At 38.6% G+C, this 25,778-nt stretch overlaps 2 protein-coding genes across 3 annotated transcripts in view; both read left to right on the forward strand.

Moving 5' to 3' along the window:
• Nucleotides 1-50: 50 nt before the first annotated feature.
• LOC101465544 (arfaptin-1) lies at nt 51-12,653 on the forward strand. The gene is made up of 8 exons (XM_004573931.5): nt 51-362; nt 2,273-2,373; nt 6,080-6,176; nt 7,008-7,120; nt 7,204-7,425; nt 8,371-8,528; nt 8,747-8,921; nt 9,448-12,653. The coding sequence occupies exons 2-8, from the start codon at nt 2,302-2,304 to the stop codon at nt 9,601-9,603; spliced, it is 993 nt and encodes a 330-aa protein (XP_004573988.1). The 5' UTR covers nt 51-362; nt 2,273-2,301; the 3' UTR covers nt 9,604-12,653.
• Nucleotides 12,654-15,815: 3,162 nt separating this feature from the next.
• Nucleotides 15,816-25,778, forward strand: part of LOC106676949 (uncharacterized) — a 32,135-nt gene continuing 22,172 nt past the window's right edge. For both annotated transcript variants that reach the window (XM_076880822.1, XM_076880823.1), the window contains exon 1: nt 15,816-16,050. The gene's annotated coding sequence lies outside the window, so the exon portion shown is untranslated. The remainder of the gene's footprint in view (nt 16,051-25,778) is intronic.

Consider the following 25,778-nt stretch of genomic DNA (forward strand, 5'->3'; position numbering starts at 1 on the left):
TTACTGTTAAAATGTGAAAGCTTGTGCTTCTGAACGTTAGAGCGTTAACACTGGCTGTGCTAATATGGCTGTAGACGATGTGCTCTAGGATGTTGAGGACTATTTAGAAATTCTCTAATACCTCATATTGCTATCACCGCCCCTCCAGGTGAGGACAGGAGGTTAACGCAAGCATCCCCTACAGAAAAACGAAAAAACTTCCGGGTGTGTGTGACTTTTTTTCCTCGTTCTTGATTTTGCTTCACAACTTTTTAATTAGTCCAGTTTTCAGCTTGTAAGGTTTAAAAATGCGGAGCTGACGGCAGGGGAAAAAGCAGAAGCCCGGAAGAAGAAAAAGCAGAGTTACTTTCAAAGCTGTGAAGGTAAAAACTGTCTGCAGTGTCTCGAATGGGCGCTGTCTGTTTCTGTTTAACTTATTTGATGTCAAGAGGGACTTAAACACTCTTTAATCCGCCTTTAACGCGCATAAACTGATGTAAAAACTGGATTTAGTTACTTTGTCATGTGTGAAAATACTTCAGAAGTTTCTTGCAAAACCTTTAAAAAACTCTACTTGTATGAGGCTTTCAACTTCCAGCTCGATGTAGCAATAAACTGGAAACTGAGTGAATAAGAATACAGCAGGAAACTATTACTACACATACAGGCTATTACTAAGATTAATGTCGTAAAATGATGCAGAAATTCATTCTCTTTTTCTGTTTTTTGTTTGTTTGCTTTTTACCTAATCGTTGTTAGTTTAGGTTTCCTCTCTATTTTTAACCTGCAAACTTTTCACTAATCCAGCTGCAGAAAATCTTTAGAATTAAATAATAAAAATTACGAAGGCATTTGGTGTGTGTGTATTTTAATACAGTTTTAATTGATTTCTTTATTTTATTATATTAGTGTCATTGTTATTTTTTTTATTGAAGATTTCATTATTAAAAATGTAAACATTTTTAAATAAAGCATATGAAGTTGTGCGGTAAATGGGTAAATCTGACTACATTTTATTCATTCTAATTTTTAATTAACTCTAATTGTTTCATGAATTTCTTTTTCAAGGTTTTGTAAAACTTAAAATGAATTTAAAAATAATGTATATGCGTAACAGTAGTTTAAACAAAAAGGTTTTACATTTCTGGCTTTTATTTGGCTCTACTCTGAGCAACAAAAATGATAATTTTGTGTTCACCGACTTGTTGGTGGAAGTAAAGCATATTTCCCTTTTAATAAGCAGACGTTTAGATTAGCTTAATTTTTCCTGTTGCATTGTTTATTTTTTAAATGCGGCCTTTTATATGACGTTTGCATAATAACTTTGTCTGGATCATTTCTGCCTTGTGATATTACACGTGAGGTCAAAGGTCACCGTTTACCTGCTGATCTGTCTTATCGCACACTTATAATGAGAGGTTTGTACTTTAAGTAAAGTTAAGTAAAGTTTTAGAAGATTTAACTTTATTACTGTGTTACAGTGGCTATTACTTGTCCATGTCATAAGAGTGACTGACTCACAGGCCCCGTAAATGGCAAACACGTCCCAGCTCGTGAGTGATTCATGCAGCTTTTGGATAAAGTTGTTCAGTCAGCATGTGTTTAAACTCCCTCTGTAATGTTGTCAGTCTGTTTTAAGATGGCACGAGGTTTGTTTTGCAGGATGCAGGGTGTGTTTAAAGCATTTGGAAGTCAGATAAGCCTTCATTTGCGGACTTTCATTTTTTTAGAGCTGTGCACTTCTGTGACCAATAGGTGGCGTTAGATTCTAGACTGAAAGAGATGCTGATCCTGTTTGTGCTTTTATTCTACCATGTTTTCCTTTAACTAAAGTAATCTTAGAAGCAAGTCTCACACTGGATGGCATTTATTTTGACCGTTATTTTAAAGCAATATTGAATATATAAGCAATACATACACACATTTTGTTTAAGAGGCCACCCAGGCATAAAAACCAGTCATATTCACACTGGCTTAAACAAAAGGTGTACAGTTGCATCACGTCAGTGTTGTCCTGGTTAAACATCCAAAGATAGTTTGACTTTAAACGAGTTCACTTACTTTTTTTTGTTTATTTTATGGAACACGATGAATAACAGCATTTTTACTGATAATAATAATTAATCAATAATCAAGTAATAGTCAGGTGTAGCTTAGCTTCTATTAAAGAGCTCATTCTAATAAAAACAGCTGGTGAAATGATTGGGTAGAAACACCACTCTGAAAAACTTTTCATAACAATCACGTGAACAAGTTTTTTAACAGCACAGATGATTGTTTTCTGTTTGTCTAGTAAAAGAGGAGCGAGGGAGGAAGAGGAGGATGGCCGTGGTGGAGCAGAGAGGAAGTGTCACCGTGGCGTCCGCTGTCACAGAGGAAGAAATTCCTCCAAAGGTGAGCCTGTTCGATGGCACGAGCAATAAGAGTTTAGTAGGACCTGCTTTTTGTGAAGAAGGGGGGAAATATTGTTGTGCAGATGGTGGTAGGAGGCAGAAACATGGACATGTGTATATATACATGCAGATAATGGCACATAATGCTGGATCTGAAAATTTTAGTAGATGCCTTTTAACAGAGGATTTCACTGAATTTAAATATAATTAAAATAGAAAAAAAAAGACAAGTTTAGAGACAAAATTGGTTAAGATGATGGAGGACAAACAGTGAGTGTAAAGGCTGTATTGTGAGGTCTTGTTGGGAGAGCGATGGCAATTTGAAGTGGCACTAACATATCACATCACTATCAAAAAAAGTGTTAGGGAGATGGATGTTAACAAGCCTTCTTCAGGTTCCCCCAAAGAGGCATTTTCAGACTGGTACTTGTACTAGCTGGATCTTGTTGACCAATTTGTCCTTTTTGTATTGAGCTGAACTAAACAGGGTCAGGGCTTTTAGAAAGTACAGAAAATACGCTGCTGTTAACAGAAGGTCTGTGCTTGATTTAAAACCCATAACAAACAAGAGCTTTGTGCTGAAAATGAAAGGAAAGAAGTAGAAAATTATAAGTGTTTCATAATCATTGGAAAAAAGTGTTCAGTTTATCAACTCATGTAAGCTGTAGCCATCCTGAATAACTGATTGTACTCGTCTTTAACAGGGCAGGCTGTGGTTGAAAGACCACACCCCAATGCTGCTGGTTTCCAGTAGAGTAAACATCAGCTCATTTGTATAATCCACAAACAGCACTGTGGACGCTTTTCATTGGAACTAAAAATGTCCAGTGTACAAACTAGCACGTTCTACTTTAAAGCCCTCAATTAAAATACTGGAAAATCTTAAACGACCAGTAAAAGTTTCATGTGAAGGACAACAAACGACATGCCGTTGCTCCTGCCGCCGCTCAGCAGCAAAGCATCAGAGCGATGTGTAGATTTAAAACAGACCTGTGGTTAGTGCACTTGTTTTTACATCTAATGCATGTGGCTGTGCAACCTGGCAGGTAAAAACAAAAGCGGGCAGATTCTGTAATCTTATTAGCTGCTGCCATGACAACAAAGGCAAACTGGTGCGATGAACATTCACAGTGAGCAGATGAATCAGTGATTCGAAGACCGTTGTTGTGGTTAATATTAAGTGTGTGACAGCGGGAGGCAGGAGTGGTGCTCCTTGCATCTACATGTAGTTGCTTTTTGTAAACTGAAACGTTTCAGCTGCTGCTCGTGAATATCCAGCAGCTTGTTGTTTTGCTTTTTTGTTTTCACGACCGGTGACTGACTGAAATAAAACAATGGTTCTTTTTTTCATGCTTTCAGTGGTCACATGAGAAGGTTGACGCCACACACGTTACACTTTAATACGAGTAAACTTGTGAAACCTTTTCTTTTCATACTCTTTACATTCCACTAAAAATGAACCTTTGCTAGACAGACCTCAGGGTTTATGCGTGTGTGGAGAAAATGTAGGCTGTAGAGCACAATTAAAAAATACAATTTTGCAAAGCGTCTGAATAAAAGCTTACATTACACATAAGTGTTCAAACATACGGTCTTACATTCTCTCCTGCATACACACAAACACAAGAATAATGGGAGAAAGGTTCATCTATAAAACTCTGTTCTCAGGGGGGCTGATGTGATGTTACCTCATTTGAGATGTTATGAGGGCCAAACACAAACGTTTCTTCTATTGCCACCGCCACAGCTCAATAAATGAAAAGAACACAGAAGTCCCAAAAATGGTGGATCCTCCATTTCACTCAAACCTGGAATACAAACTTGTTGGATGGTCTGTACCATACAACAATCCATGCATCACATAAATCCATTCTCCACAAAAAACCCACCATTAACATGGTCAGGAGGTCCAGTTCAGTGACTAAGAGATGATGGATTACCACAGCTCTGTATCTGGAAACTTGTCGAAGTGACTGCACTCCTAACTTTATGCCTTAGAGGTTTCCAAATGGATGACTTATAAAAACATGAGTCTTTGTGCAGTTATGATGGAGGGAACCATCCATAGAGGCCAAAACAGCTTTTTATTTGCAAACATGTTTATTTTGGATATAAAGTTGGGGAGCACTTTGGAGCCAACCTCAAGTGAACATTTTGTGCTTCAGTCCCAGTGGTTGTTGTGCTGGTTAATCATATTCATTCCACATTAAACTGTCTCTTTAATCTCTCATTTTTCTTTCCATGTATAAATTAGTTCGATTAATTTGATAACAACACTGTAAAATATATTAACTAGATTGATGGTTTGAGTTGTTGTCTAAAAACAACATAGAATCTGGTGGGTCACCAGTCATGGAAACTTTGATGGCTCAAGCCACCTGTAAAACCTCAGATTTGAAAATCTGCTGTTCGATTCAAATGTTATACACATAAATGGAGACCATTGGTAGCACCAGAGTTCTTCAGGAATAAACATTAAACATGGTGAAAAGAATAAATGAAATGCCTCCATCCATCCATCTTCACTTATCCAATTCAGTGTCATGTCATGTGTTAACTTTATTTACCAAACATTGGTAGAAACTACTACAGACTCCATTAGTAAAAGAAGGAAAGTATTTCAGAAAAGGTATGAACCATTGAACCCAGATCTCTTCACAGCTTAAATCACAAAAAATAACAGCATGTCTGGCCTATAGTTAATAGATAGAGAGGATATCTATAGAGGACTGATAAGTGGAGAAACAATTTCTCGATAAACCTCTGTTATTGGACCTTTAATAACTCTCCACAGAAATCCGGACCCTTACAGTCACATATAAGCTCCTCTAACCTTTGGAAAAATCCAAGGTGGGCACTGAGAGGCTTGATTTGCGTCACTGTGTGCCTCGCTGTCACTTCAATGTGGCACGAAACCTTTGAGCTAATTTCCTGCAGCACGGTGAGCCTTCCAGGTGTGTGTGTGTGTGTGTGTGTGTGTGTGTGTGTGTGTGTGTGTGTGTGTGTGTGTGTGTGTGAGTGAGTTTTGGGAAAGTGAGTCATTATTCCATTAGAAAACATATGTAAGATATGCTTACTGGTACAGTAACTTAGAATCTACACCCTGGCACTTTGTCAAAGTTAGGAGACCACACTAAACGACTGCCCCTTGTATGTTAGTCAGTTGCCTCTGTTTTGGCAGATAAGGGTGACCAGTGTGAAATTAGTCAAAAGAAATGCTTTACTTTCCAGGGGTGGCATGTCTGTAGCTCACTGGATAATTATTTAATCGTGCAGTTTATAGCAAACCTACTGAAAAGTTTCAATTAATTGATTTTTGGTAGCTAATTATGAGCCGTGTCATTTCCTTTCGTTGCTGTTGGGTGCTACTGGTTAATGGAGATTGTTAGAAGTTTCAACACTGGGCCTTTGGCTTAAGCTAGTCTATGGGGTAAGGTGCATGTTATTCATAGACATGCCAAAACCTCGCATCAAGGAGGTGATCGATTGCTAGCAAAAACAATTGTTTGAAACTGCTTGATTTGCATTCATTTGCGAGTATAACTGAGACCAGTCTAACCCCACAGACCAGTCAAAATTTGAATTTTGAGAAGGTCAAAGAGATCTGCAAGTAACTTTTAGATACAACAAGCTGCTTGGGCACGTCATGTCCTCAGTAGACCGTATAATGATAGAAGCCGTTAATTAAACAGTGATGTTTTTTACAGGAAGCAAACGGTAATGGCAGCCACGCCAGCAACGATGTTACTGCCCCCACAGCTGAGACCACTCCAGATGTTCCAGAGGAACAGAAGCAGAGCAAAGGTAAAGAAGTGTAGGACTTACAGCTGAACACCACCCACCTCTAATGCCAGTGGTGTAGGGTATTCCAGTCCATTGGTAGACTATAATTTGGCCCGTTTATTCAAGTACTTTGCATAAAGTTTTAATGTACTTTTATTGTGCTTTGTACCTCATCTCACGTATTTTAAATCTTTAGTTACTCTTATTTAGCGTTTTTTAAATACAACTCTCCCAATAAATTGGGAAGAAATATTATTAGACATAAATGTACCCAGCACAGTACAGGTAATTCACATCCTCTCTAGCTGCAATATTCAAGTGATATACATGTTGCCTAGTCAATAATAATAATCATCCAGTAATGTAATGTATATGATTCCATGTACAGAATATTTTTACTTGAGGTATTTTAAGGATATTTTGATGCTCAGCTTTGTCCACTAGAGGGCGCTCCAGAGTGTGAAAACTGCAGCAAAGTCATTAGACTCCTGTTGCATCCAATCAAATGCACTGTTATTGCTGCTGATACAAGCATCACTATACTGAAGTGTAACTGTACGCACATTTGAAGTGTTTTCATAGAGAAGTGCAATATTATTTATGTGTCTGTCCAACAAGTTAACATTTTAATAACTTTAACAGCTTTTGTAGATCCAGTCTGATCCATACATTTTAATAGTTGAAAGAGATTATTGAAATATTATGATTACTTCTTTTTCTTTGTCATGCGTTGTGTAAATGGTAGGTTCATTAAATATAATTAACATTAAAAACATCAGATGAACTCCATTGTATTTTCATTGCAAGTGAATATGACTTGATGATTATATAAATTTTTGACCCCAACTCCAGGTTTCTCACTCACACCTGAGATACCCCAAGGTGTGGTGATTCAAGGTAACAACAGCAACCCTGCCAGCGAGAAGTTCAGAAGAGTTCGCAACTGGAGCATCACCAAATACAAGGTTGGAGGATTTTGACTAGACTTCCTGTTACTGTACTTTGGTGCCAGATATAATCATTTACTATCGATCTGGTCTCCCCACAGTATACCAGGCAGGCTCTTTCGGAGAAGCTTGGCCGTGGGTCTCGTACCGTGGATCTGGACCTGGAGCCCCGCCTCGAGCTGCTCAAAGACGACCGACAGCGCTATGAAAATATGACCAGTCTGGCTCAGACGCTTGCCAGTCAGCTCTCTCAGCTCACAGTTACCCAGAAGAACCTCGGGGATGCCTTCACAGAACTCAGCGTCAAAACCCCAACTCTGCACGTAAGTATTGGGGATACAAGCTGCTACTTTAAGTCTACCTGCTAATGCTAACAGGATTACATACAGTAACCTTTGATGTATTTAGAATTACTAGATCCAGCGCTGGTGACATGCTGAACTCTAAGTTTCTTTGTCCAAAGATTATATATAAAAATCCCCAAGTTATGCTGTAAAAACACAATCTCCTGATTGTTTACTGTTTTTGGTCGTCATATTGATTGTGACTTGCTGAAATATTTTCCCGAATGATAGATGTCAACACTCGGGTATAACTTCCACATTAGTGCCAATAAAGGAGTAAAAGTCGAACTCACAAGTAAAGACGTCAGAGTTTACCTGCTAGTGCAGACAGATTGTTTGGTTCCCCACCACAGACAGTATGAAAGACCTCACTAATTAAATAATATTAATGATAATAATAATTAAATAGTGAAATCCTGTGACGCCCAGATCGGAGAGCTTTCGTCATTAAATATCTTGGTATCTTGAAACCAAATGTATTCACTGGCTACATAACTAGCGTGAGCTAGCGTTATTCACTGTGGGCACTTGGAAGAAGCACAAACGTCACATAAATTAGATTTTCAGAGTCCTTCACAGTGAAATCTCTCAAGCTGTTACAGGGAGAGTCAGACAAGCTTACAGCATTTTAAGAAATTGGTGATAAAAAGGCTTTAATATATGGAAAAAGCTACACAGAGTCCATGTAAACCTTAAGAAATCTTTAAGAAATGTTTTGATATCTTGTCCAGTCATAAACTGGAATCCAGAGGACGATATCGCCATTAAAGATCTCGGGTTCAACTGATTTGCCATTTTTCTGGTTGTAAACTAACCTAACAGATGATTCAGGTTCATTTAACCAGCTATAGTTCCCATTGATGTGGCTTTTATGTCTCTATGCGTCATGCTTACCTTGCATTTTCTTTGTAATATAAATACCAGCTGGAGTTTGGCATAAATGCAGACGCTCAGAGGTTTCTCTCCAAGAGCGGCGAAACGCTGACGGAAGCCATCAACGCCTTCACATCTGACATGAACACACTGGTCAACAAAACCATTGAAGACACAATGATCAATGCTAAGCAGTATGAGACTGTCAGGTGGGTTAAAAAGCACACTTCCTTTTTCCCTTTCTCAATAAATTCATGTGCTGTGACAGTGACTCTGCAATCAAACTAACATCCAACCAGAAAGAAGCAGGGAGGTCAATCTCTGCACCCACGCAGCAGGAAATTGAGATCAAATGAGAGATGCCTAACCACTACAATACAACAGGGAGCTTCAGTGCACACATCCGTGTCAATTTCCTGTCTTCCAGGATCGAGTATGATGCGTTCCGAGTCGATCTGGAGGAGCTGAACATGGGCCCCCGTGATGCTGTCACCGTGCCCAAACTGGAGCAGGCCCAGAAAGACTTCCAGACTCAGAGGGAGAAGTACGAGAAGCTCCGAGACGACCTGTCAGTCAAAGTCAAGCTGCTGGAGGGGAACAAGGTGACAAGTATTGGATTGATCTTTACCTTGTGCATCTGAAGTTAGGGAATAAAGATGGAGGTGACGACGTATGACTGAAACCATGTGACAAGTGAAATAGTTTTTAGCATCTTTTAAGGTTTCTCATCGTTTCCATGCATTTTTTCCCCAAATTATTCGACTATAAAATATTCTGTCACATTAAGCCATATTTTGTTGATATGACTACTTTTTATTAGGAGATGACGATAATAATAATGTTTATATAATAAAAACAGTTGATCAGTTTTTCCCCAGTAAAATACTCTTATTTAAATGACAATACGATGCTAAAACAAAGCGATGTGCACCGTTTTTATACCTGGTACAACAAATTCCCAATCCAGTGTCACTGTTATAGTTTAGGGTTTTAGCTAACTTTCTAATCTGCAGTGTTTCTAAGTTGGAATAACAATAACTTAAATAACCACATGTGAATTGAGTAAAATTATTGTAGTGTCATCTAACACAGTTAATAAAAAAGTGTTATTTTTTCTTTCCTATGCAGGTCAAAGTCCTCCGTAATCAGCTGTGGATGCTCCACGGCGCCTTTGCAGCTCACAGCTTGTCCTGTCAGAATTTCCTGGAGAAGAACATCCAAGAGGCCGGAGAACATCTCAACAACGTCAGCACCGATGTCCCCTCCTTCCTGGAAGAAAGTTGACACAGCAAAGCAACAACCAATAGAGCTGTAAGGCAGAATCGGAGGGAGTCAGAGGAACATTTGGCATTCATGGATTCTCTGTGAGAAAAGTTTGGGAGTACTCAGCTAGAAATGTTTAATGTGATTAATTCATTTATACCAGAGTGGAATTTAATTTGTTAGATTTGGGATGAATTTCCAGCCTCACAAAGAGCTCTGGAAACAAAGTTGAGTGTTCGCTACAGAAAATTGGGAGTTAGCAAAAATAATTTATTTGGGATGTAGAAAGGGTTTCATGGGTTCTGGTGTAACTCATGGAGGTCTGGAAAGGCCTTGAAAAGGTCTCAAAATGTGAGTCTGTAATAAGTCTTAAAAATAATTCTGATTTAAGAGAAATATCATCTCATTCATTCAGTAAAATGCATTTATTCATAGACATACAAACATTCGCACTCTCCTGGGTTTCTTACCTCTGTTTCAGTGTGTTGGGGAGGAAATCCATCTAATCCTCCAGGAGTCAGTAAGCCTTTCTTTGAACTTCCAAAATCCTCAGCCACTGCAGTCACAAGCTCACAGCTCCCGAAAGTGCCTCAACACCACTGCTGGAAAACAGTTTCATAGTCAAAAAAGGCTGCTACAGTTCTCTTGTCTCTACCAGCAACATTAAGCAAATTAAATCTGAGTGTCAAATATCTGCAGATATCAGCAGAATCTAACTGGTGTGAAAATATCAGCTAATTGTTTTGGGGGTTTTTGTCATTTTCAACTTCTGTTGATGCTGAAAGCTAAACCTAAAACAAGTCAGTAACCTTTGGATTTGATGTGCGTATTTGTATATCGATAAAAACCAAAATGCCAAACTCAAATCCAGCAACTGGTTATGTGTGATTCAGATTTTGTGTTTTATTTATTTTGACTGCTGAAGAATGGCCACCTCCAAATGTAGCTATCACAGTATCACTGTTCTTGGCTGGTTGCCACTTGGTTTACATCACAAGCAACTCTTTCACCTCTAAAGGTCAGTCACAACAAAACAGTGATCGTGATGTCGATAGTGAGCGTTGGTTGTCAGTATGCCAGAGATTTAGGTTTAAACCCCTGGTCTGATTGGCTGTTGGTCATGTTCTTTGCTTGTTCACGGTGCAAAAACATGTTGGTCCAATGGTTTGCTAATAGCCAAAAATGTTGGCGTTTATCTAGTATGTTAGCACTGCTTGTTGTTTAACACAAGCACTGTTTTTTTTCCAGTAGGATTCATCTTGCTGTGTGTTGGTCATAATACATTGTTTGTTTGTTTTTTAGAGAAAGACAGACTTTTAGGGAACATTTGAGCAAAGTGTTTTATGGGTAAAGCTGTAAAAAAAGTTTTACTATATGTCGACCATGGTGCCTTATAAGTATAGAAATGTTGGCTAAAAACAACTTTCCAGCAATATTTAACCATCAGCCAAATATTAGAGTTGAACTAACACTCCTATTAATGTACAGGTTCCTGCACACTTCTGTTTTATTATTTTCATCTGTAAGCTACACAACCAAATAAAGACTAATGAAACCAGTTAAGTTCCAGTTTTAGGCTGTTTACTTTCTGAGCTCAAGAAATTTTTTTTGGTGAGGAAAGGTCAGCTGAAGTTAGCCTTTTCGGGGGCAACTCGGGAGCCAATGCACTACTTTTATATTCGTAGATATGCATTATTTGAGGATGATGAACACATTTGCTACCTTGTTGTTTTTGTATTTTCCCAAATGAAACCAAAAATTTGGGGACTCTTCCATTGATGGACAAAAAAGCAGATGAAATGGTAAAATTGTGTTGAAATAATATTGGGGGGTTTGATTTGCTCGTGCCTGTTCCTGTTATTTTGTCCATCTACCATATTTTCTTGCACACTTTGCACTCTATCCAAACCATAGTCTGCCATATGCATTACTCATAAGATTGTAGTAATCTTCATTGAACGACTCCCTTATGTTATGTTGGCATGTATGAATACTCTTATGTTTGTGTCTGTATACCTCAACAAGACCAAATATGCAATGACTGTAAGATGCAGTGCAATAATGTCCCAACGACCTTCTTGCATGTAAATGTGTAAACTGCCAGTGACTTGAGTTCCCCTTTCCTGATGTATCTGTGACTTTAAAGGGAATTTCCACTGGGTGTAAACTGATACTCCTGTGATGTGTTTGGTGACCAAAATCACTTTCAGGCTCGACATCTTTAAGAAATGGTTTGGTTTGACTTTAGATTGTTAGAGGAAACCGTGCAACATTCTGATTGTTTTAAATTATATTTTGAGCTTGAATCCACACTTTTGATCCAAGCTCATTACTTCTTGTTTGTGTGTGGTGAATATATTGATTGACTGCTAATTTATTTTTCGACAATTAAAAAAAAAAGAGTAGTTTGAAAAGTAATCTTATCTCAAGGTCCATTTACTAGATTATTTTTCTTGAGCTTTCAGTTGCATTTGGTAGAACACCTGGTAATATTAGCTTAAAGAGAGGTTTCTGGGATTGCGCAGTCATCAGTTGTAGGAAATCTGCAAGACAAAGTTGAAAGCTAAGGAGAAAATCTAATAAGATGACCTTGAATTTGTTTTTGTGGGTTTGTATTTGATGTGTGTGTATATATATTTTTTTCTTTCATTAAGTCAGATGGTGGTTACACCCAACTTGCCAAATCTAATATGTCTAGAAAAGATAAGCCACAGTCTTTGAATTGCCTTGAACTGACTGAATTGAGTTGACTTTGTCTGCTTGTTTTTTATTGAAGCAGAAAGAGGTTGGGGTTTTCACCAGGCAAATGAAAGTTTGGGGATTTTTTCCCCCAACACCACCACAGTTTGTTGTCAACTGGCTTTGTTTCAGCAGTTTGATTATCAGTCAGCTTTTTCTCAGGATTTTACCCACAGGGCTAAAGTAAAACTGAAAGTGAAAATATAAATTTTGCTTTTTATTAGACGTGAAGAAAAAGGACCAACATGTATGTAGACACAAGGCAAAATTATTTTACTCTGTATGTGTTAATAAACCTATGAAATAAAATCGATGAGTGTACAAATATAAAAGATTTTGTTCATGAATTTCTGGCTTGATTTTGACAGTTTGACTCTGTAATCATTTCAGATTTTACTCAGATTCATCAAATCTTTTCATTTTAGTTTCACAAATTCCCGGTCAGATTTTGCCAGGTGCTTTGGTTTTTCTTTCCTTTGCCAAAGTCTTTGTTTTTTTTTGTTGTTGTTTTTTTTTTTTTTATCCTCACAGACTGAAAAGTATTTTCGGTGGCTGGCTATCATCAGGTGAAATCAGTTACAAAGAGTGACTTGATTTCTAGTAAATTTCTGCAGCCAGCTGTAGTTTTATGGAAGATACCAGCTTGACCACTGTACAAACCCTGCCCCTTTACTCTCTGAGCTGTAGTCAAACTTGAAAAAGTGCAACACAATACTGCTACGACTAGCACATATTAAAAGTTTCAAAGTTAACTTTGAAGTAGCACAATTTACATCATGCTCTTCACCATTACTACGCGTTGGCAAGCAGTTTGCAAGTGTTTGTATCTTGTAACTCGAAGTATAATTATGTATGCAAACCTCTTAAAATTGAAAATTGTTATTGAACTTAGGTTTAATATCTGAGAGACTCAATAAAAATATTCAGTTTATTAAATTAACTGAATGATTTTTAGATGCTTTCCAAAATCTGCACCTGTTGTGGAAGCGAGACTAAGCCTGCCTCCTTTGTGGATAGAAAGTCATAAATAAGGTCATGTATTTTTATCTTTATTTATGGTTATGTATTTTTATATTTACTTAAAGTTACCGATTTTTATGCTTCACATAATTATTTGAAGCATAAAAAACAGACATGGATTTTTTCCTAATCTTTGAGTTTAAGAAATGTTTAGCTATACAAACAGCTCATCCTCTGCTACATTTTTAGTCTGTGGCTTTACTTGAGTAGCTTCACATGATTTAGTTTGGCTCTTCATACAACTGCTGTCTGAAACACTCCAATTTAGTTCCCTTTTTTTTTAAATCCCTGCACTAAAAGCTCACTTTCATCTCATTGACCAGCATCTGGAAGCTTGCCGAGGGGCAGCATCCAGCACTTGTAAATTGTTAAACTACTTTCTGGATGTGCAGATAAAACATCAGCTATAGACTCAGAAAGACTCACATTTATGCATTTGTATCAAAGTATTTAAAATTTTGACCATTAAAATTTTGACCATCCATCATTTTAATATTTAATATACTGAATTCCAGAAAAAAATGTGTATATTATGCAAGCAAAATATGTCCTTCACTCAGCAGACTCTTTAATGATGACAGATGCTGGCCTAACCTTGACTTTCCTTCAAGCTCAACTTAACACCAGCAACAAGAAACCTTAAAACATCAAATCTACGTGTCCACAGTGTCATTATAATTGTTTTCCAAGAATAAAAGGACTAGACTTGAAGCAGGGTGCATTAGTATGCAGTGTTGTGATTCTTGCTTTAAATGGAGGGGATCAGTGAAGCGATTTTAGAATAAGACCCTGGTCTGTTTGTGGTTCTGTTGCTCTGATTGCTTTAAAGAGAGGCAATTACTCACCTGGCAACACCAGCACACAAAACTGATTCTACTATTTGTCTGAGCGAGTCTGTGAATGTGTGTTCCTGCATCCAGGCTCATTTTCCCAAACATTTCACCAGCGGGATAGAGTTTCTCACAAAGACTCCCACCTCTCTTGTCTCAGCTCCAGTTTTGTTTTCTTGTTTTTTTTTAAAAGAGGTTTGTCCACAAACTCGATGATTAACTTGTCAAGACTGAAGCACGCACTGAGTAGCTTCAGCTTTGCTTTACTCGTATTTGTTTGAAGGTGTGTCTTTCTAACATAGATGTGCGTTTGTATTACTTTAATATTCGTTTAGTGATGAATTTGTCACATTGTTGTAGGGAGGGTGTCCATCTGTAGGTCACTGAAATCTCTTAACAAATCACTGTAAGTGTTTACAGGAGGAGCAGAAGACACAAATGCAGTAAACCCCTAAATCCAAAGCGCTCACAAGGAAACACTTCCTACAAGAGGCTGGCAAAGGGCAAAAATCCAAAAACAGGGAAAGGTCATACATGAGGAAAAAATTAAACAAAAAGAAGAAAGCGTCTGGAAAGTAAGGAGACAATGTACCAAGTGAGAAGTGGAAAGCTAGTAGTGTATGTAGTTGATTGGCTAACTGAACACAGGCGATGCTCTCTGTGGAACCCGAGATAAACTTTTCTCAACAGTAAGGTGAGCGTTTTAAGCGATGGCCAATGACAGTGCAGGATACCACTGATCGAGACCCAATCTGTCATTAAATACATTAGAGCTTTAAAGCTGTATTTTTTCTGCTGACCACTAGGGGCAGTTGCAGAAAGAAGTGATTGTACAGAAGTCTGTGGAGGAGCAGGCCTTCAGCTTCTTTGCTTTGGCGCCTCAGTAAACACTTTCTTAGGGAGTTTACGGTCTCAGTCACTAATTTGTAGTGTTGTTGAATCTAACATGGGGTTTACTTTGGAAATGATGGTCACTATTAGGGTCAAAAGGCACAATAAAGCATAATCATTATAGCTCCTGACTGCTACGAGGAGGTGCAAAAGGGTGGATGCTGTGTTTGCAGTGGCTTGTGGAGGTAGGACCTCATCAGCCCTCACAGAAGTTTATTTCTACACATTTGAAATTAGAAGAAATGTTACTGTCATAACACCTTCTATATAAAAACATGATGAAAATTGTCAGGAAAAAATCCCTTACCCCCAAAACTCCCCCAAAAAATAGAAATCCAAAGGTTGTAAGAAACTGAGGATTTTTCTCATAATTGTCATGTCCTATTCAATGAGACTTTAATGCAGTGATTTAAACCATAAACTCTTCAAATAAATGACAGTCTGGAGTACTCTAATTTATCCACAGACCTCTGTACACGTTTTGTAACCTAAAGAGTCTCCCCCTGTAAAAGCAGGTAAATTCAGAAAATCCAGTCATATTTTATATATTTATGGCAGAATAAATGAGCCTTAAGTAGCAATGAACTACCAAAGGTAAACTCACTGAAAAAAGCTGTCACCCAGTGTGCTGCTTAACACTGATATGATGTGTTTTTATTTATTTTTCATAAATAAACATAACCATGAGAAGGGAAGCCTGACTGTTTGCCAAGGGAGGGGCTGTTTGAGCTTATCTGAGCTGCACACACGCACGCACCAGAGACAGCGCTTTTCCTTTCACCTGAGTAAACACGCATGCGCAGCGTTCGGGATCCCTACCTCCTTTTTCCTCTCTCCCTGCTTCTGTCAGTCCAGAACTTGGCTGCAAGCAGCACCCTTCATGTGGATGCGACCGGGATCAGTTGACATCGCTTTGCTGTATATTTGGACATTTTTTAAACGGGACTTTTGTATAGGAGCCGCAGCGCCGCTGAGTACGCGCAGTAGGGTGAGTTATATTAACAGAAAACTAACCGCTGGTTTATAACTAACTAAATTGATTTTAGTTTGCCAGAAATGTAACTTCAGAGCTGAATATAAGTTATCTGACAGACTAACGAGCTGTTTAATAGGGGGGCACTTTGCGCTAACCAGACTACATGCAAATTTCTGTAAATTCTTGGATCAACACAAACAGCCAGCGGCGTAATATTCCTATAATGATTAATTAAGTGGTGTTCAAACTTGACAGTGTTCCGGCATGGTTCATGTGATACTCACACTGACATTAATGTTTTAATCTGATATATTCACACCTTCACACCAATCATTTGGAGCAGGTGTAAAACTGTGTGAATAGCAGCTTTCCATTAAAATACATGTTACCTCACAGGGAAGTCAAAGTCCTGCACAGTTACGGTGTCCTGTGCCTTCACAGAGACGCCGTAACTGTGCTGCACACACATTGTTCAGTCAGCTAATGAAATGTGGAAAAATGCAGACCTGTTATTGAAACGGAGCTTTCCCCCCTCAGGCTGTTCATCCTGTGTTTTAAATGCAGGGTTCATTAAATGTAATCCTCCCACCTTAGCATTAAACTGGGCTGCTTGTGACCTTAAATTAAAACGACCCCCGGTTTCGAGGTATACCGGTGGCTGGTGAGATTCTTTGGACTGAGCTTTTATTGGGGTTTCCCGGTATTCTGCTGTGCAGTGAGATTTCTGGAATATTCATTATGTTTGTGCTTTTAGTATCCTTGATAAGTTGATTGTTGGTCTACTGCCTTTGCTGTGGTTTTGGTGCAGTATTTAGAGTGTTTTCTGCAGTGTACTTGTGGTGCTTATGTCCCATAATATTTCTATAATGGTAATTTAGTGACAGTGAGGTTAAAGTGCTGCTGTTTCTTAGGATAAATATGCTCGGATACAAGAATACTTTAGCCCCACTTCAGTACTTCTAGTAGATCCAAAACAGTCATTGTTGCAGTCATAGCTGCTGTGACAGATTGGTGCTTGTTGGTGCTTTTCCATGAGTGCTGTCACACTTTAATACAGTGAAATGCAGTCTGCTGTGGCTCTGGCTGCTTTCATTAATCATTAAACTGTTTTTTGTGTGATTAATTGTCTAGAACATGCCTTCAGATCCTTTTTTTGTCCTTCATTCGATGGTTTTCTCTGAGGAAATAGACAAACTCAGCAGCGCATGTTTTAAATATATATCAGAAATGTTCATTTTTATAGCTGCTTCTAAATCATTGCCTATCACATCAATACATCTACCAAGCACTGGTATATAAAGAAAACCTCTTCAATTTATATATTAATACAAAAAATGAAACAGAAAAATCAGTTTTTAAGTCTTTGGTTGATATCTTTATTTTTTTAAACAACTATGTTACTTTTAGTTTATCCACTTTTTATAAGATTTCAGTAAACCAGACTACATTCAGAAATCTGTGAATTTAATCTTTTGTTATATAACAGCTTGTGCCACCTGATTTTTGACCTTGCTTTACACTAAACGGAGTCTTCTAATAATATTCAAAATAGAAGGTTTATTTTTATTTTGTAAGATTGTCTGTTTTTCTTTTGGTATTTATTGTGGTCTGAATTAAATGGTACCACTTCTAATAAACGAGCTTCGTCTTTTTAGGAGATATGTTTCAGTATGCTTCCGTTTAATTTGCTGCTTAGCGGTGCACACAGAATACAGCTTTGATTTATTTTGGATTCAGCACAGTCTCATGGTCAGATCTGCACCCTTGAAACCACCAAGCAGTTTTAAAATGTGTCAGAAAGTTTCTTTGAATCTCTAAGAACCTGTCCAACCTCTGTGTGATTACTGTACACACATCATTAATGTGAAGGTGCAGGGCTGTGAAAAAGGATTTGTTAGCTTCTCATTTCTTGGCTTTTAATATTAAACAAAAATGAGTAGTAAATACAAATGACGATTTCCTTTATTGGGGGAAAAATGATCCAAACCTACCTGATGGTAGGTGATGATCTAAAATATTTAAGTAAAAAAATATGCACAAACATAACAAATCAATAGATTTAATTCACAGCACTGTGCATTACATCCTGTCTTGTCCTTTTATCTGGATAATTTGTGTGCAGCAGACAAACAGCTGGTTCTCTGACCGAGCCTCCCCGCAGACTGTGGCCAGGCCTCGTTGCTCTCTCTGCGGGTTATGCGTTCCACCTGACCCCCTGACCTGCCAGGAGCTCCGGTGACGACACCACCGGGTGACATTTAACAAATGGGTTTCTGTTTGTCACCGTATGTCCTCGTCGCCGGGGTAACCCCAGAGACGAGGGATGCTCAGCCAGCTCTTTGCTTTGCTTGACCCTCCCCGACTGTAAAACACAGCGGTAAAGCTCTTCCTCAGATAAAGAAAGCAACCATCAGCCCATCAGCAGAGCCGTGAAAGAGATTCTCTTTTGTTAAAGCGTTTTTTTCTATTGCTTTGTTTTTGTTTTTGGCACAACGGAGCTCAAACCCACATCCAGAAGTGGAGCGTTTTTCATGCTAATGCTCTTTAAAAGCAGCTCAGATTCCTTTCCGAGACTGATCAGTGTGGGGGGTCCTTCTTCACCACCCCTCACAGCCATACAGACAAACACATGTGTTTACTGTTGTTTCCCGGCTCAATGAGACAGAGGCCTTCTGCTCATCAGCAGGTTTTACTGGGGTTTCCACGGTGACTAAGAGCGAGTCTTTGTGGCAGGTCTGCTGCGCGCTCTGAAATCATTTGTGTCCTGTTTTATAGTAACTGATCACTTCTCCTGTTGTAATGCCATTAGCTTGTTAATTGGATGTTGGACAAGTAAGGGGGATCATTTCTAAAACTGTGTTGGTGGTTTCTGTGTTACATGTACTGGTAATTCTTTTGCAGATTCTTGAATGGTTTACATATTTATGGATGCTTTTTCAGTTAAACTTTTGGTTATTTATTGGATGCTAGCAGCGATGTGTTTGTGATGTTTGAGGACTTTATTTCTAAAGAGAGAGTAGCACTGTGTTTGCAGGGCGACGATGGCGGGAACGCAACATATAAGGAAACCAAGGGAATTTATATTTATAATTTGTTATCATATAAGTGTATATATACATGCATCATTATAGATTTATGGTTAGTGTCCAAGTATTTAAAAGTGGTTTCAGTGAAAAATGATGGCTCATTTTTACGAGTACATTCTTGGACAGTTTGTTCTTCTACTTCTGAAACACTTCCTCAACACTTTTGGACTCGGTGGTTTCAGGAGGGCTTCAAATTCTCTTCTTCCACCCTGAACCTCATATATTTAGTGTGACAGCGCAGTCCGCCGACCTGCTGCTGTAATCCTCAAACTGAGGCGTTAGATCTGTCAGTGCTGGAGAAAGTGTGGGAGCTAATCTGTCAGACTGCTGAGCAACAACCAGCCATCCTGTAAACCTACAGAAATCACAGGAGGGAGGACAAATACGTATGTATTTAAAGCCTGCTGTGACTCACATGTTGCAGTCTGGAGCAGTTTCCCCTCCATTTTCTGTTTAATTTAGCCCTCAGAGCTGTGGCAACAGCTTCACAATGATGCTGTCAGCTTGCTCATCACACTGTACCAACAGCCTGTAATTATCTCAATATGTTTTTCTTTTTTTATCTCTGCGATTGTCATTACATCGGCTGTTTCAGTCCACAGGCACGCAGAGCCGAGAGGAATTTGGCTTTCTTTAATAATCAGAAACAACTCTGTGCCTACAAATTAAACCTATTTATATTGCGTTTTTTAGCAAGTGAATTTGTTCAATTTGCACATTAAAGGTGTGTTTAAAAAATAATAATTGCAGAGGCATCCATAAAAGTTTCTCTGAGGAAGAATTTAGTTAATCAGTATAAATCTGAAATGGCGAACAGCAGCTGGAGTACAAAGACAAATAAAGACAGCCTATTATATAGGCTAACTTTTTATAGATGTCATAATTAGAAAGGCTATAATTGTGAAAGCTGCTTTTTAATTATTTGTCAGTAAAATCAGGAGTTTTGTAGGTAAACAAAACTGTAACATTATGCATTTAAATCACCTGAAAATGACGCAACAGCAGAGATGATCAAACATCTAGTGATTTAAAAAAAAATGTTAACATCAATTACTAATAAAATAAAGAAATAAACACATACATAAGCTGTCAGTTTGTGCACAAATAACAAATAATGCAACAATCTAATTAAAAATATCAATAAAATCAAGTTAAATCAAACGATCTCGCTGGATTCAGAAGTAGCACCAAGCAAACGTGGTTAGCATAACATAAACAGGCTTGTGTACAGTAAATTGCATTATTGAACAATTGCACGAATGTGAAAATGTGGGGAAAAGTCATCCGTGATGGTGCTATGATCCACTCTTCGAGCAAAACATGGAGTGAAACCAGAAGAGATGGCCTGTATAAATGCATCACCTGCAGAAACTCAGGCAGACGTGCAGATTTTCATGTGCAGACATTCGGCTTTATTGGAAACTCTCTGAGCTCAGCCTCGGTGTCAAACCACCGGGGGATTAGAGCGCCTTATTTGTCGCGGTTCCTTCAGCAAACCAGCACTTATTTTGTCCATTCTCACAAACACTTCACATTAAGATGTCAGTGAGATATTTTTTTCCACAGAATAGCTGAAAAAACAAAAATCTTTTGCGTTTTGGAACAAAATAACCCTCAACATGACAACGCTGACGGCACTGAGCTGAAAGAAAGTCTCGGCCCTGATATTAAAGTCTCGCCTGCCTTTTTTCTGAGATCTGTGTCAGACTGGAACTACATCCCTGCACATTTACTGGCCTTAAACTCTTATCCAGTTTGACAGAGTTGGAAATGTTCTGTCCTTCATCAGTCGCGCACATTCGCCATGTTTAAGGTTATTAATTTGTTTGTTTGTGTCCATCGATCCAGATCGACTTCCTCCCCCTATAATCACACAGGACACTTAGTTGGTTTGCTTCTCTGCTGTTTATTAGAACAACTAGAGGATGTTTTCACTACTTCACCCTGAAACATAAGGGCCTAGCATGACTGTGTTAAGCTAACAGTGTTACAGCAACAGTGCTAACCACTGTTGCCCAAGCTAGTATGACTGGGACAGCATGGTGGAGCAGTGGTTAGCACTGCTTGCTCTGTGGTCAGCACCCCCCAGAAAGAAGGTCCTGGGCTCTTTCTGTGTGGAGTTTACAGGTTGTCACCGTGTTAGCGTGGGTTCTTTCCAAGTACGCCGGCTTCCTCCCACACTCCAAAGACATGTCGTTAGTCAAGTTAGGTTAATTGGCGATTCTAATTTACCCATAGGTGTGAATGTGAGTGTGAATGGTTGTCTGTCTCTCTGTGTTAGCCCTGCAACAGAATAGCCACCTGTCCAGAGGGTACCCTGCCTCTTGCCCTATGGTAGCTGGGATGGGCTCTAAGGATAAGCGGGTGAATGCATGGATGGAAAACAAAGGAATTTTCTACAAATGCAATTATATGTATCAACACTGAAACATTCATTAAAGTTAGGCTAACCTTAAAAAAGTAAACAATATATCAGTACAACTGTACTTCCAGTTAGTATCTGTGGAAAAGCTAAAATCTAGGATTGGATAAGTGGAAGAGAACATGGATGGATTAACATGACTGCTGACTGTATCCAGCGAGCAGTGGTTTTGAGAGCTACCTTTATAAGAGACACACTTAAGGTGTGGAGCTTGTTTCACATGTTCATAAAGTTTACAGTCGCTGCAGTGAGTTAAACAGCTCAGTGTGCAGCGTGTGGCTGTTATCTGAACGCAGCTGCATGAACCTGACAGACAACAAAGTTTAATTTGATATTTTAATCTAAGGATGTTGGAGACAGTGATGCTCTGGCGTCCATCCTGATGATCTCGGTGTCATCATCTGCTGGTTATTAATATCTTGTTAAATGGCATGAGTCACTGTGAATTAGTCACCACCAGCAGTGTGTGTGTGTGTGTGTGTGTGTGTGTGTGTGTGTGTGTGTGTGTGTGTGTGTGTGTGTGTGTGTGTGTGTGTGTGTGTGTCTGACCATTTTAGTTCATGTTATTTGTTCAGTTAAATGTTTGCATGCTCTCTGTCTTTTGTTCATCTGTTCTGTGACAGAGGGGAGGTCAGATGAATTTGTGTAAATATTTGTCACACCATTATTTTGCAGACAGGTTTGTGGGAACTTTTGTGTGTCTTTGTGTATCCGTGTTTTACTGTAGACTTGCACTGCCGTTTAGGCCTCCCAGCTTGGCTGCATGTCTTTTCCAATGTAAATCAGTGACTCTCATTCAGAAGTCATAGTGGGAACTGTTACGATGAGGAGTTGTTACAGAAGTCATTTAGTGTTTTATTACCTCACTTCAAGTATAAACTGCAGTCTCTTAACATTCTCAAAGACGCCCCATGCGTAGGCACAGCAGCAGGCCAACAGCTGTCAGCAAATCCACTTTCAGATCCCAGACTTTAAAACGAGAAGAACAAGTTGAGGTGCCTTTAATGTCGGCTCCAACACCACTGCACTCAACAAGTGTTTAGTGGTCTAAGTGGATCCTCAAATCCTTAAATGTTCTAAAACCCCCCAAATTATGAATGAGGTCTGGTGTTGTTTAATCAAAGTCTGTTGGATCACAGAAAGGGACAGCAGGGATACCTCAGCATATCATAGAGCATAACAATGAAACTCCCAGCCAATGAAGGAGGCCGGGAGTTTGCTCCCAGAGAGATTTCTGCGTCTCCTTTGTTTGACTGTGACACTGAGCAGCCTTTAAAGTTTCACTGCTCTCATGCAGCTGCCACGCCAGAATTAAACAGCAGCTCTGAGAGTGGAAGAACAAACACAAACTCACGAGCTTAAAGACGTACTACAACATATACAATATACTTGATCTGTAGTTCTTTGTGGATCTTTCACCTCCCCTCTGATGATTTCTTTGACTGGAGTAGGCGGGGCTCCTCAGTCCATTTAGACCAGAAGAAGAAATAATGCATCACATGAAAGGCAGGCCCGTCTTTTGTGAGCACGCTCAGAGCCTGGTGCAGGAAGCCTGGGGTAGCGAGAAGCTCTGTTGTGGTGCTCAGCTGTGCCCGGCCGTGTCGAGCTTCATAGTACACACAAGATTGCAAACACAGTAGTCTATGTTTGCCTCACGGGCACTAACATGACCACACTAGACTCTTTAAATACAGACGCAAGTACTCTTAAATTGTACTTGAATCTAAAATTGTCAAAATTGTGAATGAAGTCTGGTGCAGTTTCATGGACACTCAGAGTTGAGACAAAGTCCAGCTGGAAGACTTGCTGCTTAAATGATGAGTTTAAGTTTCCAGTGTGTGACCAGTGAGGTTAATTGTTACCCACATCCAGATCGCCCCGTTCCACCAGCTCTCTGCTTATTATTCACTCAGACGTCGTCTCTGTACTCTGATGTGACCAAAGCAGCGAGTTACTCGTCGGGAAATCATTAGATGAAGAAAAAAAGGAGGAGGAGAGATTTTTCATGGTGGATCAGAGTCTCTGTCAGTTACTCATTCACACTTTGTCTGAGCCGAGCTCTCTCTCTCTGCTTCGGTATTGAGGTCAAGCTGACTCTACTGGAATCTGGAGCAAATGCTGGATGTATGGAAAGATCATAAGTGGGTCAGCCCAAAAAGGCAAACTAAGAAGGAGTGTGCAGCCACTAGAAGGGTTTTCTGAATGAGTGCGCTTCACTCACGCAGTGGATCTCCCAGCTTTCGATAGCACCTGGGGCCATTGGTGCGGATTTAAAGTAAGGCTTTTTATAGCCATTATTAAATAACCATTACACAGGCTGACTCAGGTTCATGTTCCCCAGAGGATGAGCCCCATACTGACCTTTCTCCAGTGCCACGATGGGGTTCACACTTGTGATTTTTATTCAAATAAATTTGTATATAACACATTTAGACACTAAATGTAAATCGGGGGATGCTTTCATCACTCAGATCACCTCCTGCACAACTTATTAATCTTCTTGTTTATTTATTTTTTTTGTTCCTGGATTTATTTTTGGCTCGTTTTTTGTGTTCTTTTAAATTTACATTTTTCAGTTTGTTTCACTTTGTGAGTGATTTGTTTCTCTGTTTGTATTTTATATTTATGACTCTTTTATTGTTGTTATTTGATTACTTTGTTGCTGTTTTTGTTTATTTTCAGTTATATTGTCACCTTGTTGCTATTTTTATGTCTCATTTGTTTATTTGTTTTTTAAAATATATCTGTGGATAATTTGTGTCTCTTTGTGGCTGTTTTTCTTTTTTGTTTCTTAGCAGCCTTTTTCCATGTCTTTGTCTCTGTACATTTAGTTTTTCTTTTTGTAGCTGTTTGAGGATTGTTGTTGCTGTTTTTCTGCATGTTTTACTATCACAGTCACCTATTGGTACCTGCCATGGTGACCTATGTTTGTTTATTTGTGACATTTTACTTTTTATGGGTGATTTTGTGTCTCTTTGTGGTTGTTTTGATCAGCTGTATGTCTTTTTTCTTTATGTGCACTTTTTTGTTTTAATTGTTTTCATTTTTTTTAAATCGGCTTGTGGCTGTTTTTTATCCATTTGTCTGAATCTTCTTCTTTTTGTGCATTGCTGTTTTTGTGTCTGTCTTTGAGGTATTATACTATTTGTTGGGCTATGCTAACGCTTTGTGGTCTTTAAGTCACATTGTTTCTGTGATTTTTATTTTTTTGTGAATATTTTCTGCTACCTTTTGGGTAGTTTGTGTTCATTTATTGCTTTTTGTGTCTATTTGTTAATGTTTTCTGTGTCATTGTTAAACATTTTGGGTTTTTTGGTCATTTTGCATCTGTTTGTAGCTTTTTTGTGGACTGTTGTAGTTCTTTGCATGTGGCTATATTTCCTGTTTGTAGTTTCCTGTTCTTGTTACTGTAGTTGGTCTTTATGGCTTTTTAATGCCACGTTAAAGTCATGTTTTTGTTTTGTTGTCATCCATTTACATTTTGCGTTTTTTCCGCGCTTTCTTTATCTCTGGAGCTGCTCTGCTCTTATTTTTGTTGATTTGTGTGAGTGTGGCCATTCTTGTTTGTACTTTTGTGGCTCCTCCTCTACCGCACAACCCCATTGTCCAATTAGAAACCTTCATGAGAACCAGGTCAACAGTTTGGCATTTTTGCATTTTGAGTTATGTGATTGGACCTCATCATCACTCACATTTTAAATCAACTGCCTGAAACTGTTTAAAGAGAGAAAGTTGTCAAAATGTTTTGTTTGTGGTCCTTTGAGGATGAAGAGATGCGAGAGAAAAAAACAGATCTCAGGGTGTTCAGGAGAAAAGGATAATGTATGTGTAGTTTTAACACACGTGCACATCGTGACCTAAATGTGTTCTCTGCCAAGTATACAAACTGTCATTGTTTGTGTTACCATGACAATCAGCAATACTATGACTAGTTGCACAGCCGTGCATGCCGACCCAAACCCTCATGCTTCTGCAACTGAAAAACACTAACGACACCAAATAAGTAAAGCAAAGCCAGCACATCACGTTTTTACTGGAAAGTTTGCTGCTCACAGCAACATTAGTTTCTTAATAATTTTTGTTCATTTGTGGGTTTCATTTATTTGATTTTATTACATTTATAAAATGTTATTAGATTTAATTTATTAAAATTAATAAATATATTTTCATTTGTTACATTTTTAATAAAATAATAATCGAAATATAAATGTTTTTAAAATACAAGATATGCT

This window comes from Maylandia zebra, linkage group LG3 (assembly GCF_041146795.1).
Source record: "Maylandia zebra isolate NMK-2024a linkage group LG3, Mzebra_GT3a, whole genome shotgun sequence".
NCBI classification, from domain to species: Eukaryota; Metazoa; Chordata; class Actinopteri; order Cichliformes; family Cichlidae; genus Maylandia; species Maylandia zebra.